Raw genomic sequence first — 17,108 nt, 5'->3', positions numbered from 1 at the left:
CTATGAGAAAACACACGCTCCCACCCTCCAATTCCAGTGCATGTTTGTTGCTTTCGTGAAAAAGAAGGAAGTAAGGACGTGGTTGAAATTCGCAGAAAGGGAATCCCAAAACAATAACATATTTAACGTTATTTGACTAACAGTGTTAACCTCAAGGGAGAAAAGTGTTGAGTTTAAAACTAGAGGGAATGTTTTGTGAAATTCAATGAAATCTCAAAGGGAGATGAGTGCAATTTCCCCTTTGATTTTTGCGTAACAAATAAGATAAATATAGAGATACACACTTACAGTGTTACATACAAATAATGCATATTTGAATATATTATTTCACGGCATGACGACCAAGTAACTTAGTATACATAATTTATTTCGATTTACCATTTAGCAGCTATCCAAAAGATATCAACGCCTTTGAACCTTGAAATTGAACACCACATGATGCAAAGAGTTAACAGATCAAGCTTTGGATTCGCTCCATTCTTGTAATGTAGGGGTTGCAACTCCTATATTTTTCATGTCTAACACATTGGCTGAAACCACCCAAATATCAGTCATCATTAGACTGTAATCAACTTTGATCATGAAATTAGTTTATAAAGCAGCAAAATCTACCTGCCTTGAGGGAAGCTCGAGTATCGGAACACAGCCACAATATAATTGAATTTAAAGAAGTGCAGTGTACACATCATCTTAAGTCGCCAGTGTAACCATGTAAATTCAGGATTTGGTTAAAACTTGGCAAGAAATTTTGTCTTTGCTCTTTACAACAATATTGTCCTAAACATGCAAACATGTCAACACATGTGTATGGCATTATACTACATTATCCAGATTTGGATTATACCTGACATTATACTACACTCCTCTCATACATAATAATGAACCATCTTAGAATTTGGATTATACCTGACTTAACCATGCAAAACCAGCTAAAAAGAGTGAGGATCACTACTTATGTCGTATCACTGTCCAATGTGAGACTTTGAACTTTTTAATCTCCAAATTTCTAATACTAGTACGATTTCATAAAACGGACAAACTCTAGTAATCATATGCCGAACTAATGGTAACACAAATTTACATAGATCAGAGACCTATATATCTCTCTAAACAATTTCTTGGACATATTTGGAATTTGGATCTAACAGATACTCTATCGAAAGACAACACAAAAAATTTAACCATTACTTACTATTAACATGTATGACAGAGTCTTTTTAAGATGATTATCCAAATAAAGTTCCATCAAATGCAACACTTAAAGTTGATAATACATACCAAGATGAATATCAGGTGTGGCTGCTGCTGTAGCATCAACAAGAACAGTAACAGGTTGATAATCCAATGCTACAGCGTCAAAGACAGTTTGCCGGATACAGTTTGGAGTTTGAACACCTACAAACAAAGTTCTATATTGTTAAGATAAACAACTTAATTAAGAACTTATAGCATAAGCGCTTATCGTACGTGCTTATGTATAAGTTTTTCTATAACAAAAAAATAAAATAAAATTGTTTTTATATAAGCTATTTTAATAAGTTGTCATGGAGAGTTTATGAATATGTCATAAAATGTTTTTATAAGCCTTCACAAAGAGTCGCATAAGTGTTTATGTAAATAGATAAGCTCAAATAAGTCGATCCATACGTACATAAACATAAAACTGTAAGCTCATATTATACATTAGAACTGTTTACTCACCAGTGACCACCAGACTATTGACTCCTGCTCCTTGAAGGAATGAATGAAGGTGTGTAGAAAAGAATGCACTAAACCTTGTCTTCACAACTTTATAATCCCCTTCTTTAATAACGAGTCCATTAACTAATTCTGCACCTTCAGTTCCTTTTGAGGTCGGACCAACTTTCCCTTCTGCATATAGATGCCGACGAAAGAGTTCAACATCTCTTCCCAAGGGATCGTGTTCGCGTACTACCTGAGACAATTTGAAAGAAACACAATTCAGCAATTACAGAACTACTTTGTTGAATATCTGCAACTGATGAAGTCCTCAATCATGTCCTAATGTGGTTGTGGCATCAAATTGATGTGGTTAACGACAATTACATCCTTTTGGATGAAATAAAGTAGAGAACAATCAAACTTTCTTTAGAAATATCACTTGCTTAGATTTATTGACTTGATTTATGAATGCACTAGTACATAGGTATTTTTAGGTACACAAGACACCTATTAATAACTAAAACCCTTACAAAAATGTGTTTGAATACATGCTTAGAAAAAATCTAATGAAACCTAAAATACACAAACAAGTGAATGAATCAGGCTTAATTTATATACTTTTAAACACCTTTGCTAGCAGAATATTTACATAAAATTTGATTACTCACAACTATAATACCATTAATATTGAATTTCGCTCCTCTAAATTGAGTATTGAGTAGAGAGGTTAATATTTCAACCGTTTAATGATTTGTTATACATGTGCATAGTCAATTGCTTATAATACTCACTTTACAGTCTATTTTATACACATGACACCGCCATGCCTTCAATCTGATGTGTTTGTGCTATTGGGTGTGTTTGGTTTGCAAAACAGCAAGTACTGGACAGAACAATATAGCACAAGGCAGAACAGCACAGGACAAATTTTTTATGACATTGAGTAATTTTTTGTTTTATACGATTTTTGAGGGACAAAATGCTATTTTGGTATTTTAGACAACTTGTACGTGGACAAAAAGTTGTGATGTGGTTTGGTGAGGGACAAAAATATGAGTTTTTGTCCTGTCCCTTGCCTCCAGTTTGTCCTGTACCTAAAAGAGTTTTACAAATCAAACACTGGACAACTAGAGTTGTTCTGTCCTGTCCTTCATTTTTTAGCAAATCAAACGTGAATTGTTCTGTCCTGACCTGTCCTGGATTATACTCATTTTATACACTAAAGTGAATTGTTCACTTTGGAGAAGTGAGATCCATTAATAGTGATGTGTACATATGTTTCGAAGTCTTGGGGAGTGTCGGGAGCAACAACACGGCTAATGATTGAACACGCCAAGAACTTTGACACCACATATCCACGCAAAACCTTATAGCATTGGGAATATAGGTAAATCCAACATCGAACTCATTCATCCGTAGTCGATGTGAGACTAAATCACTCACACGACAACTAAACAACATACTTAGGTAAATCCCAAAACAAAGAAAAAGGAAGGAAGTTAACAGTAATTACCCAAACAATGAGAATTCCACGCTGTCTAGCAATTTCCACAGCCTTGATCACATTTGGGACAACATCTTTCCCTCCTTTTACATTTACAGGACTCTCATCTTTTATAAAATCTTTCTGCAAACAAACCCAGAAACAGAATCCTTAATTTCTACAAAAATAAAAAATAAAACATCATAAGTAAAGAGACAGAGCATAATAAACAGCTACCTGCATGTCGATTACAAGAAGAGCAGTGTGATTCCAATTCTCTGTCATTCTTAATTCTTAAAGGCACAAGAAGAGATAGATTAGAGAAATATTATATTTAAGGTTTCTCATGAATGCTCATTTTTCTTTCATTATCTATTATCTAAAAAAAGTTAAAACACCAGAAATATATATATTTTTGAATATATAGACAAATTATGGAAAACGTACATACCTGTTTAACATAATTTCAGACAACATTTTGTGTTTTTTATTCTTTCTCTTCACGTCAATTTTGTCTTTTATATACGTTTGTATATTGATTTTCAAACATCAAATTTAAAATTTATATCAAAACATAAACGAAGGATTATGTATTTGAATACTAAGAGCTCGTAACCAAATAAAATCATATATTAGAATTTTGAAAATTCATATGTAAATTGATTAAAATGACATAAAAAATGAGATAAATAAAAAATCGTTAATTGAAATTAAGTTAAGGGACGACAAGAATAATCCAAAAAATATTTAAATAAATATAACTTGATTGTATGCAAGATAAAAATCATAAATTAGTTTGGCCTTAATTCTCCTATTCTCATGGGAAGGAGCTTGTGGTAAACTGGATTGATTGAGAGTTAAGTTAAGTTAACTGTTAAGTCTTATTAAAAATTATTTCACCTAAAAATCGAATTTTTTCCAAACAATTTATCGTTTAATATAATTCATTAATCGTTTAATATATATATATATATATATATATATATATATATGCAAAATTACACGATTCATCTTTTAACTTTATTCCAAATAATATTTTTGTTATTTATCAATTTTTTTTCTTGGTATAGTCTTTTATGTTATAGTTATAAAGTGTCAACTTCGTTAATTTTTTCATTAAAAAGCCAAAAAAAAAAAAAAACTCATCAAAAACCCACAAAAATCATCATAAAACTCACAACTTAATAAAAAAAAAAACACAGAATTTCATCAAAACTTCATCTTTTTTAGTTTTTCTCTCATCAATCAACCTAACACTCCAACAACATAAAATGATTTTCACCTTTTCTTCTTCAGTTTCTTTTATTTGAGTACCGAGTTGGAATTTGAATATGGTTGTTTTTTAGTTTTGGTTATGTTTGATTTTTTTTATGAGTGGAAGAAAGATGATTAAAGTTACGTAGAAAAATGAATTTTGGGGTTTTTGAATTTATGTAAATAAAATCTGGATTTCTAAGTTTATATGATGAAGATATGGGTCTTTTTTCTTAAAAAAAAGGATAACGGTGTTGACGTTTAATAACATAGAAGATTAAATCGGAAAAAATAATAATTAAAGGATGAAAATATTACATAAAATTAAGTTAATAGACGAATTATGTAATTTTATCAAATAATATATATCATCAAAATATCTCCAAATATATAATGAAATGTCTTTCCTAATTTACTATATTGCAATCAAATAAAATCAAAAAATAAATATAAGATAAACAAAAAGTCAGGACACATAAGAGATATTTACATAACAAAAATTTATGAAAAATTATATTATTTAGAGATTGTTAACCTAAATCGACTTATTTTTTAAAGTCTTTTAATAAGTTATAACTAAAAAATTGTTATCCTATACATTTTGCTAAAATACTTCTTCTAAAAAATAAATAGGTGTAAGTTCTTTAGTCTTATGTTTGTAAGTAACTTAATAGATTGAAATGATTTAAAATATACTTTTATTATTAATTAAAGTTGGACAATAAAAGTTGTAAATAAGGGGACTCTCTCTCTATGATCTAAAATTTGGATTTCATGTGTCTTGAATCTGAATAACTTAGGAACAAAACAAAATGAAAGAAAGGCTCAGCACTGAGAATTATAATCGAAATGACAACTAAATATTCTAAATTCTTTTTAAGATTTATTATATGTGCTTTTGGACTTTAGTCATTTCTGCTCCCTTATAAACCCTAAGCAATTAAGCATAAGTAATAATCAAAACCCAAATTAAGTAATTGGCATAAGAATAGAATAGGTTCAAAGGTTCACACATCACCTTTCATCTAATCTAATGAATAACGATAAAGGAGACTAGTCACTTTCTTTCAAATTGAAGTTACAAGGAGGGAGTGATTTCTTTTTAAGGTATAAAAAAATTAGGTACAAAGGTATAAAATAAATATCTTTTAGATCGATATTTACAAGTGTGTTGTTTTATTACTTGTAATGTTTTTATACAAGATTACTATTATTTATTTTTTTACTATTATTTTTTCCTGTCTATTTTTTTACTTGTAATGTTTTCATACAAGAAGGTATCATTTTACAAATATCACATGAACCAAAAATATTATTTTTTCCTGTTGATGTGGATCTGCCACGTCAACACTTAAGATCCACCTCAACTTTTTTTAATGGAAGAGGTAACGGTGCAAACAGTTGAAGAGTTAAAGAACTTATGTGTGAAGAAAATAATTTAAAAAACTTATTTGTAATAAACCTCAAACTTAAATGACTTCTAGTGTAATTTAGGTTAAATTTGACCCTCACTATACAAAAATTCTGGATCCGCCACTGATTGAATTGTCCCCACGAGTATATCTTAATTCGCATAATATATGTAAGAATTAAGGTTCAGACTCATCATTAATCTTAAAAGTGAATTTCTAACCACTTGTTGCTTGAAAAAAATTGAATTCTTTAGATGTTTTTTTGACATTTTGAGGTTAAAGTCATAGCTTAGATTGGTTGACCCGGACCCAGTTATAGTTTAACCGTTGATATAAATATAATTGGCTAGTTTTAATTAAACCAAATATCAAGTTGGAGTTTTGCAAAAGAACAAGATTAAGACTTAAGAGTCAAGAGAAATTGGAGTCAACTCAAGGTGCATTGGGGTGAACGTTGTAATTAAGTACTTATTAAGTTTAATTGTTAAAAAAAAAGTACTTATGAAGTGTTTATCATAAAAGTGTTTATGAATTAGTTATTTTTTAACTTAGGTGGCCGGAATGTGCTTGGAGCAATTGGACCACCGCGTGTAGGGATGGCAATGGGTACCCAATGGGTAGGGTACTACAGTGCCCGTCCCCATATCCGCATTTATAAAAAATACCCGTACCCGTGCCCGTACCCTCGTGGGCAACAACTTTAGTCCCCTTCCCCATACCCTATGGGTACCTCAGTGCCCATACCCGCATCCATTACCCGCACTTTAACTATGAAAAAAAAAATATCACAAATGAAATAAAACTACGATCCCAATTTTTTAAAATTAACTCATAAAATAATATGAATCGTGGTATTTAGTCAAATAGAAAACATCCAAAATATCCCTAAAAAATTATACACCGGCATAATGGAGTTGTTATTGTATTAAGCAGTTGTTTGGTTTAAGTTTAGGTTTAAGCTGAAATAGCTAAATAAATTAATTAATTATACATAAAAAAATAATAATAATAATTTATGATATATTATATAAATATGTATATGCGGGTTGCGGGTCTGGGTAATATAGTACCCTTACCCGTGCCCGTACCCATTTAATTTTGTGGGTATTACCCGTACCCGTGTCCAGATCCATAAAAGCGGGTTTTTACCCTACCCATTGTGGATATTTTTTGTGGGTATCCATTGGATCTGGGTCCAATTGCCATCCCTAGCCGCGTGGTACAATTGCGAGCTTGTTGGTGAGGTAGTGTACTTGCAAATATTTTGAAGCTTAACTCAATGTTTGATGTATTAAACTACTATATTTATAAGTTGTTTCAAAAAGTTACAATTATATTTATTTATAGGGTTTTGCTAACTTATGCCCTAAAGGCACAAGATAAAAAAATTAAATATAGAAATTAAATTTTGGAAATTGTGCATTTAGAATCTTAAAGCTTAAAAAGTTATCTCTTCAATGCAATATTTAATTTTTAATTCTATTTTTAGATCCTTATCTTGAGGCATAAGTTAGCATTTTCCTTATTTAGATCATAAGATAAACTCATAAAAGTTGTAAGTAAGTAAGCTCTTTCAAATGCGCCCTAAATTATTTTCTACTAGACCAATAAAAAAGACAAGCAAACATCTACTAATAATTTAGAATTGAGATTTTGCAAACAATGGCCTTGCATATTATCTGATGCTTCTTAAGGTTCCTTCTTCTTTAAGAAGGTACTATGTTTGTGTTTATAATAAATGAAGAATCTATGATGTTATTTTGCAGTTAAATATGTTTAGAGTTATTTAATTTTGTGTGTGCTTTGAACTTGTGCTGTTTCTCATGAATGACTATAAACAATGAAAAAAAAACAAAACTTTTCTTCAAGTGGCAAACAAGAAAGCAAGTGAGAGGGAAGGTTACTTATAGTAAAAGACCTAGGTGCTTTTTCTCGTCACTTCTAATTTAAGATCAAAGTTACTGAGCTTTTAGTTATTATATATAAGAACTAGAAAGTAGGGGAAGGAAAATAGTACCTAAAAGTTCATGTTCCTTTTCCAATATAAATATTTTTTGATGATTTACTTTTTCTTTTATGATTTCTCATATGCTCCATGGGAAGTAATCGTGTTTAACGCACGATCAGATACTAAATGCGGACACTTTTTTCTACTATGCTAGGATTCATATATTTGTTCACGATATTGTGGAGACTGATCTCTTTCGTTAGATCCAACCCTGGTTGATTTGTTGATTTTTTTGAAGTAAAAAAAAAAGTAAAGAAAAAGATAAATGAAAAAACTATATAGCTTGAGGGTATCCATCTATCAATCAAGAAGGATTTGATAAACAACTGTGATAGTTACAAGCATGATTTTATACTCTTTATTGTTTTGAGCAATATTCTTCATTTGTTGTTGCTATTTATCTTTATTTTATAGCCACTGCCCACAAGCATAGATTCTCTACTATATGTGAGTCCTTAGGAATGGATGAATGTGCTTTGATCTGCTTTGATTCTCTCTGCCCCAAAAAAAGGTTTCATGCTTTTGTTTATCTATGCATCTCCTTTTAATGGATTTTCTTTCTCTTAGGCGGTTCTAAGCACACCTTATAGCTGGTGTGATGTGAACACTACACGTATATAAAATTGCACACATATCGTTAAAATAGTAACTTCGGTCCAAAAGTAATTTGATTATGAACTTCGGTCAATTGTGCTTATGTCTTCGATAGTAGAGTATTTACCATAACTTTGCATTATTTAAACTTAGGGTTTAAATAATGCAACTTGTAAATACTACGATCCAGTTTACGATCGATGTATACTGTATATTATTCCAACAATGAGGCATACCAAACAAATATTTATTTTATTCCAACTCCACCTTACTCATTTGTGTATAAATAGCCTTCACCATTCTACATTTTCTTCATTACAAAACCTCTTCCTATAGTCACCTGATTGTCTTCAATAGGTTTGAGGTTGCTTTGAGAAGTTTAATTTGTAACAGCAAAATGAACCATGCATGTTATCAATTGGGGTCTGGTTAGTTTTTCTTCATATTACGTGCAAGAAATTTTCCTTTCTTGAAAATTCAATTTTATAATCCATGCATCATTTTTATGTGTCATCAATGATAAATTCCTTGGCCAATTTGGAGGATTATCGATTTTATCGTCAACATTTTAAATTGTGGCACCACCGTTACAATCTTTGATATTGTGAAAAATTATATTCAAATACAACTGATGCAGCCGAAATGCGGTCATAGAGACGTTAAAATCATTGATGTCGCGACCACAATCATAGTCACAAACCTTGATTACATTACCTTTCTTACTATGTTTTGTAATATCAACTATTTTTATACTTTATATGCCCTTTGAAGGTAGTGGAACTGCTAGAAGAACTAATTTGGAGTTTGGTAAGACACATGTAGTGAGGCCTAAAGGAAAACATCAAGCAACTATAGTTTGGCTGCATGGTCTTGGTGATAATGGTTTGAGGTATGGATACCATCTTTTCAATACAGTTATATCATATGTCTCATTTTTTTTTTATAACACTGTCGACATAGTTTTAAAACGCCGTTGCAGTCACGATTGTTTTTAAGGCCGTTACGCTGTAAACTTTTATATTGCAGTAAAATGTGGTTAATATGGTCATGGCCTACACCTTGTCTATCTTATTTCCTTCTATTGAGATTCTATTTGGGATAAATTCTGTTGGAAAAAGTTGTTATTTTTTTGGAAAGCTTGATTTGGAAGAGTATCTACTAAGATTCTGGACTAAGGGACCACATTATAACTTAGTTTTTCTACTAAATTGAGTAACTTGACATGACTTTTTTTTAGTACAGTACTTGACATGCCTTTTAAATTGACAGAAGAATAATTATATGAATAGAAAAAAAATTAATAGTCACAAAAATTACCATTGAGTAAGGTCATTTTAATCTATTGATTTTTATCAAGAAAATATGTGTTTTCCTAATTGATGTTTGTTATCTTCATTTATATTCTAATCTATGAAACACACATAATAAAAAATTTAAGCTTGGTTTTATTTTTGCAGCTCATATCAGCTCCTTGAATCACTTCCACTTCCAAATGTAAGTTTGCATTCTCACCTTTTAGCATCCATACTTGAAATTGAAGGATCGTCGTGTAAGACACATGTTAGTGTTCGATATGAAACAACATCAACACATGTGATTACATTCAATCGTTTCAATTTTATCAAATTATTACCAGTATCTACATGTGTGCCTGTGTCCGTGCGTAGCTCTATAGTATTTCGATAATAACCTTATGATGTTATATGATGCAGATAAAATGGATTTGTCCAACTGCTCCTACCCGCCCTGTAGCTATACTTGGTCGCTTTTCTTGCACTGCATGTAATGTTAAATCCCTCTTGTTCTCTTAGTTTTTTTCCTTATTAAATCAGAATTGTGTAACTGTTAAATATGTACATTTAAGTGTATATTATAGCCTTATATTTTGCTATTTAACAATGATCAGGGTTTGATATGGGAGAACTATCAGATGATGGTCCAGATGATTGGGAGGGTTTAGATGCCTCAGCAGCACATATTGCAAATTTGTTGTCAACCGAGCCAGCTGATGGTACTTTCAAAGCTAAATAATATATGGTTAATTAAGTAAATAGTCCCTATAAATATTTATAATTTCATTTTTAATTCCTATAAAATAATATCGTACTTTTTAGTCCTTATAAAATTTTCCATCAGCATTTTTAGTCACCGTAAAATTTTCTACCAACATTTTTAGTCCATGTAAAAATTTTCCGTCAACATTTTTGGTTTCTAAAATGCTTAAGAAAAATGTCACAGGGATTAAAAAGTATGATTTTATTCTGTATGGATTAAAAACAAAATTCTGAATATTTATAGGACCATTTACTTAATTAACCCAATAATATAAAGATTTCATTTATCTAAGTTTACATTTAAGCACATTAATTTGATACTTGTGATTGATATTTTTCTAGACACTAAAATATCATTTTTGTTGTGGTATAGTGAAAGTTGGGATTGGAGGCTTCAGTATGGGTGCTGCAACAGCTCTATATTCTGCAACTTGTTTTGCTATGGGAAGGTATGGAAATGGCCTCCCCTACACTCTCAACTTAAGAGCAGTTATTGGACTAAGTGGATGGCTTCCGGGATCAAGGTATATATCGATATTATTGTTCAAGCGATGTTTGGTTATCTATGTTCATGAAGTATACGTCAGGTGATACGAGTTTGATCTTGTAATTTAAGGACGTTGTTCAAACACCTTCGAGTATAGTTGTAAAATGATCATTAGTACACATTATTATATCTTTGGTTGTCAACATGTGGTCACATACTAAACTCTAATGATTGACACTATGGTTTGCAATTGATGTTAATGTAGGAGCTTAAAGAGCAAGATAGAATTATCACATGAAGCAAGAAGGAGAGCTGCTTCATTACCAGTTTTTCTGAGCCATGGAATTAGTATGTCACTATACATCTTAATATGTGACATTTAGTTTTTTATTTGAGTAGGAGTTTGGTTATAAATTATTATAGCACTAACAATTCAAATTGAAGGAATGTTTGTTGTCCAACGTGTGTCAGACACACATAACATCGATACAAATGTTTATATTCACTCCTTTATGTTTTCTTAAATTATTATAGATGTTTACGTGTCAGTTCAGTTTTGTGTTCATGTTTGTGTTTTTTTTTTACTACATTAGACTCAAAGCATGGATTAAGGAATTTCTGAATATTTCTGTTGACATTTTATTAAATTTTAATTCCCATCAGTCACAAAAGTTCTTCAACAGGATAATGGTGTTTAAAATTTCTTTTTACCACTTCATAATGAATTTACATATATAGATATCTTTTGCTTCTATCAATAAGCTTCTGCTTGATTAACCTAATAAGCTTATGTGCATACTACTATGATTTGCATTGAATGCTCAAATGGTGATTTATTTATGTGATCAGAAAGCATAGCAGTAGTTTATTGGCTAAACTGCACTTTTCATCTCTTAAATTTTAAAATGTTGCGATTTTGGTCCCCTATTAAAAAAAAATGTAAAATATGACTCCATGAATAGGGAAATATGATCTTTTGACCCCTAACATATGGGAAATATGCTTTTTGACCCCTTATCTTTACAAAAAGTTGCGATTATGGCCCATTTTTTGGGACACGTGGCGTCTTCTCATCCATTTTGGAACAAAAGCGGCTAAATTTTTATTTTTTTAATAGGGGACCAAAATCGCAACATTTTGAAACTAAGATGGCGAAAAGTCGAAAAGTGCAGTTTAGCCTAGTTTATTTAAGTTAACATCTAAAATTCATTTTTTTCAGGTGATGATGTAGTCCTCTACAAATATGGAGAGAAGTCAGCCCAATCCTTGTGCTCAGCGGGGTTTCAATATATAACATTCAAATCCTATGAGGGGTAAGCCGTTTTTTAAAAAAATTATAATTTTTTAGTAGAATTAACTCAACTATGAAATAATAAAGTAGTGTTGTAAAAATCATACTTGAGATCAAATCAATGAAATCTCTGAATCATGGTTCAATTGATTCAACCACGATTAAACTAGATGATAAATAAAAAACTAAAACAAAATAGAAACTTAAAAAAAAAATTGGTTGAAACAACTGTAGTTCAACCATTAAACCATTAGATTTGAACCGACCGACAAATTGATTTGTTGATCAGTTCGGTCTAATTTTTAAAACATTAGTTAAAGCAATTGTTTCACTTTTTGGCTTGTTATTTTGTGTAGGCTTGGTCATTATACAGTTCCTAGAGAGATGGCTGAAGTCTCCAATTGGCTTGGCTCATGCCTGGGGCTTGGGGGACCCTCAAATAATATGGCATCAAGTCATGTTGTAGAAGACATGCGGAACAAAAACAAGGAAGGTAGAGAAGGACATCAACACAAGTAGCTAGATATCATGGAATGGTTCATAGAAACATAATGTAATATGGTGAAAATGAATTTTATAGTGACTTTGAATCTCATGCATTTTGTTGACTTCAGACTTTTTTCATGAGAGAAAAGTGAGAAAGTGATCCAGAAAAATAAAGATATAGTGAGTTATACTCATATGAGAATGATAGATAAAATGGTTGGGTGTATTTTCCACCACATAGGTAGAGAATCTATGTCGTATGATCTATTAAGAAAATCGATTGTATGGAAGTTTTGTCATATTGAAAAATAAATATTTAAGAGTAGGTTTGGTATCACGGTGGATCGCTGACACATCCACCATGATATCAAACATAACTAAATATATTTGTCCCTAATTCAATTTCAATATCTTTATTTGGATATTTCCCATTTTTTCTTCTTTCTATCAATGTGCCAAGTTTGCAAGAAAGTCACTAAACAATCATACTCCCACTTGAATCAATCAGTCATGGCCGGTTCAAGACAAAAATTTTAAAATGTTGAGGTTCAGAGAAATTCTATAAATATAAGTCTTTATTACTTTTACAAAGTCTTTTTGTTTCGAGCTATTATTTTTAACGATCACAACACCATTTGGATCGGCATGGGTTGTCATGTCAATCACAACCATTTTTATAACATAATCACAACAATTATGTTAAAGTATCCAAAAATATATAAAATGTATAATCATACGACATTGTATAATCACAACCATTTTTTATAAATATGGAATTTAGGATCATTGTAAGAGTGGTATCGATATTTAAAAAATATAGTTAAATGATTTAAATAATTGGAAAGTATGAAATAATATAAAGTATTACGTGAGATCCATTTATACAACCCATGTAAGTGGCATGGATGTGGGTGGCATCCGACTAAAGAATCGAAAAATTTGGAGGACCAATTCCACCGACCAAAATACCGAATAATGACGTTCAAAATTTTGATTTTAATGTAAAATTAACTACTAGTTGAACCAATTTTCTTTAGGGGACTGGTTGAACAAACTTGTAATATCCATTTACAGTCGGATGTAACTAACGTTCTATTTGAATCGCCCTAACTTTCTAAAATGTGTCATAATAAATCTCTATCAAATTTGTATGAAAAGGACAACTCTTCTTGCATTGAAACTTGGTGGCATTTCACATGGGAAAGGTTAATCCTTTCCCACCATGGAAAAGTTGGATTCAATGATTAGATTAAGTGAAGAACATATTCTTAACATGCTCTCTCAACATTAGATTTTTCTTCACACTATCTTCCAACAATTTAAAAATTCTAAAAATTAATTTTTAGAAATTAAAAAAATCGAAAAAAATTCAGAATTTTATTTCAAAAACCTTATTAGTGTCCATGTGAACACACACCTTGAAACTTCTATGTATGAAGCTGAAATTGTTAAATTTTTTAGTGTCCACAAATTTCTTATCACTTACTTCAAAAAGTCCAAGTCTCTTACCTCAAAAGTCTTAGTAAGTCTTCGTCTCATTTTTTCAAGTCCTAATTTTTGGAGCTATTTTAATACAGGGACGATGGAGGAAATATATAATAATAACACTAAAATGAGCAACATATGTGACTCAACTACTAACAAATGTTTTTAGCGACTAGGCTGCTTAAAGTTAAAGGTAAAGCCACCAAGGTTAAGCTTTTTGGTATTCTACTATTTTTAAAATTAAAACTAATTAAAATAAGAGTTAATATGTCTTTACACCTCTGTAATTTGGGCGAGTTCCAGTTTACACCTTTGTAAAAATAAAAGTTTAGATTCTAACCCTATAATATGAAGATTCTTCACAAAACACCCCTATAATATTAAGATTCTCCACAAAACACCTCTGATCTCATCCAGACGCTGATGTGGCACGCCACTGTGTAATTATTTTAATTTTAATTTTTTTTAAAACCTGACACATGTGTAATGGACGCTGACTGTATAATTTTTATTTTTTTAAAGGTTACATGTGGCATTTGTGATTTTAAAAAAAACGAAAAAAAACATAAAAAAATTAAATAAATTATAGAAAAATTAATACAAATGAAAAATATTCTGAAAAATAAAAAAAATTAATTAAAATAAAAAATATGATTAAAAAAATTCTGGAAAATTTTAATAAAAATGAAAAAGAATCTGGTAAAATGAAAAATAATGAAAATTTTTTGGAAAAATTAATAAAAATTTAAAAAGTTCTAGAAAATTTTAAAAAATAATAAAAAATCTGGAAAAAGTAAAAATATGAGAAAAAAAATATATTTCAAAAAATTTATATTTCTGAAAAATTCAGGAACTTAATATATTTCGAAATTCATGAATATAATAAGAAAATACATTTTATTTTTTTAAAAAAAAAGTTCAGATTTTTCTTTCGAAATTAAAAAGTTTGTTTTTTTTTTTATTTTTTATACAAAAATAAAAATATTGGAAAATATTTCAATAATTAAAAAAACATAACAATAGATCATGAAAAATAGAATTAAGGGCTTGTTATTCAATAGTATAACATGACTTATATACCGCTGTCAATCAAAATTCATTGTATCTTGTTATTCATCTACATTATATTTTCGAATAAATAAAATTCTAGAAATAAATTTTCATAATCAAAATAACTATATAATATTATATTTTAGATTTTTTATAATTTTAATTTAATCCAGAATTTTTTATTTTTTTTAACTTTTTCCAGATTTTTTTTTTATTTTCGTGATTTTTTTCTTAAATTTTCTAGATTTTTTTTATTAAATTTTCTATATTTTTTCATAATTGTTTTTTCATTTTAATTATTTTTTATTTTTAATAATTTTCCGGAATTTATTTTTTTATTTTTATTTTAAAAAAAATACAAATGCCACGTGTACCCTTTAAAAAATAAAAATAAAAAATAATACAGTCATCACGCCATATAATCATATATACACAGTCAACATGCCACATCAGCTCGCCACGTCAGCAATTCTGCATAGTCATATAGGTCAGGGCTAAAATCAAAGAATCTTATTTTACAGGGTTGGAATCGAAACTTTTTTTTTACAGGGGAATAAACCGGAACTCGCCTAAATTACAGGGATAAATACATATTAACCTTTAAAATAATTAATTTTGTTACTACAGTGGTGAAGTTAACATGTTTCTGCAACTTTGTTTTCTTTCTTTGGAACAAATTTCATGTAGAAGCTGTTTATTTTCTCGTGGTTAGTCCAAAAACTTCTATCATACTCAATTTGTATTGGTTAGTTAATTTTGAATGACAAAGTGTAAATTTAGCTTTTCCAAATCTGTGCAATAAATAATTCTATTTCATTTTAATTTGAATTTTTCCCATAAAAATCTTTGATCTATCATCATACACGCAGATGTTTTGCTTCATTTTAATTTCTGCAGCGTATATTCACAGCAAGTTTAGCAAGTTTAAAACACGAAGTTCAAAGAAATTATTAAATTCCACAAAATAACAAAATTGTTGTCCACAAAATACTACTCCCTCCCCTCTCTCATTTTAAATAACCTAATATAAAAAAATGCACTATTCACATAATATATTTTGACCATATTTTTCTATTAATATACAAAGATAAATTGTAATATATAAAATGTTGGATTTGTTTCGTGAATAGTTTTAAAATATCAATTTTTTTAATAGATTTTTAAAAATATTTAAGATCAAAATTGTACACTAACATACGTGATAGAGTCAATTGTGTCACATAATATAAGGAAAATATGAATGGAGTATAAATTAAACATTTTACCAATTATAATAAGTTCAAGATAATTTAGCACGAAGCTTAAAACATAGATTCAAAGAAATTCTATAGTTTTATCAAAAAAAAATAAAAAAATTATTCTATAGTTCCAAGTCTTCTATGCCTTTTCAAAGTCTTGCAGTTTTGGACTATTCCATTTCTCTAACAACCAGACCCCAACTGGAATCTCTTAACAATTAATACTCCCATATGAATTAAATCTTCTTCTCTTGGATTTAAGACAGCATTATTTTCATGTGATAACTATTCCACCCGTTCAACACAACATCACACATGCATCTAACCTTATATACCTTGATATATCTTCTAGTGGATATTCGGGTGATGGTCCTCCTCACATAGATAATCTTAATTGGCTTTCTCCACTTTCTTCTTTGAAATATCTCAACCTCAGCGGTATTGATCTTCATAAAGAAACCAATTGGCTTCAAATAGTGAATACACTTCCTTCACTATTAGAAGTACAATTGTCTTTTTGTAAACTAAGCAACTTCATGATCAACCCGTCTATTGCATATTTGAATTTGTCTTCACTTATAAC

General features: G+C 29.9%; 2 protein-coding genes across 4 annotated transcripts; one reads left to right on the top strand and one right to left on the bottom strand.

Annotated features, from left to right (window-relative positions):
- Nucleotides 1–201: 201 nt before the first annotated feature.
- LOC25491342 (probable inactive nicotinamidase At3g16190) lies at nt 202–3,565 on the bottom strand. Of its 3 annotated transcripts, none has more exons than XR_005645944.1 (6): nt 3,404–3,565; nt 3,197–3,310; nt 1,702–1,936; nt 1,279–1,395; nt 613–777; nt 391–530 (listed from the first exon to the last, which is right to left on the bottom strand). XR_005645944.1 is itself a non-coding variant. In XM_013599236.3 (5 exons), the coding sequence occupies exons 1-5, from the start codon at nt 3,449–3,451 to the stop codon at nt 457–459; spliced, it is 588 nt and encodes a 195-aa protein (XP_013454690.1). In that variant the 5' UTR covers nt 3,452–3,564; the 3' UTR covers nt 202–456. The 3 variants fall into 3 exon arrangements, 1 of the variants encoding a protein (XP_013454690.1); XR_005645945.1 differs by having other exon boundaries at nt 3,203–3,310; XM_013599236.3 differs by lacking the exon at nt 613–777 and having other exon boundaries at nt 202–530; nt 3,404–3,564.
- Nucleotides 3,566–8,743: 5,178 nt separating this feature from the next.
- Nucleotides 8,744–13,113, top strand: LOC25491341 (acyl-protein thioesterase 2). The gene is made up of 9 exons (XM_013599233.3): nt 8,744–8,862; nt 9,206–9,323; nt 9,892–9,928; nt 10,147–10,216; nt 10,341–10,445; nt 10,862–11,012; nt 11,241–11,323; nt 12,195–12,288; nt 12,623–13,113. Exons 1-9 carry the CDS (start codon nt 8,832–8,834, stop codon nt 12,783–12,785), a joined length of 852 nt encoding a protein of 283 aa, XP_013454687.1. The 5' UTR covers nt 8,744–8,831; the 3' UTR covers nt 12,786–13,113.
- Nucleotides 13,114–17,108: the final 3,995 nt, after the last annotated feature.

Source organism: Medicago truncatula, chromosome 4, assembly GCF_003473485.1.
Source record: "Medicago truncatula cultivar Jemalong A17 chromosome 4, MtrunA17r5.0-ANR, whole genome shotgun sequence".
Taxonomy (NCBI): Eukaryota; Viridiplantae; Streptophyta; class Magnoliopsida; order Fabales; family Fabaceae; genus Medicago; species Medicago truncatula.
This window is presented reverse-complemented; position numbering and strand designations above follow the sequence as displayed.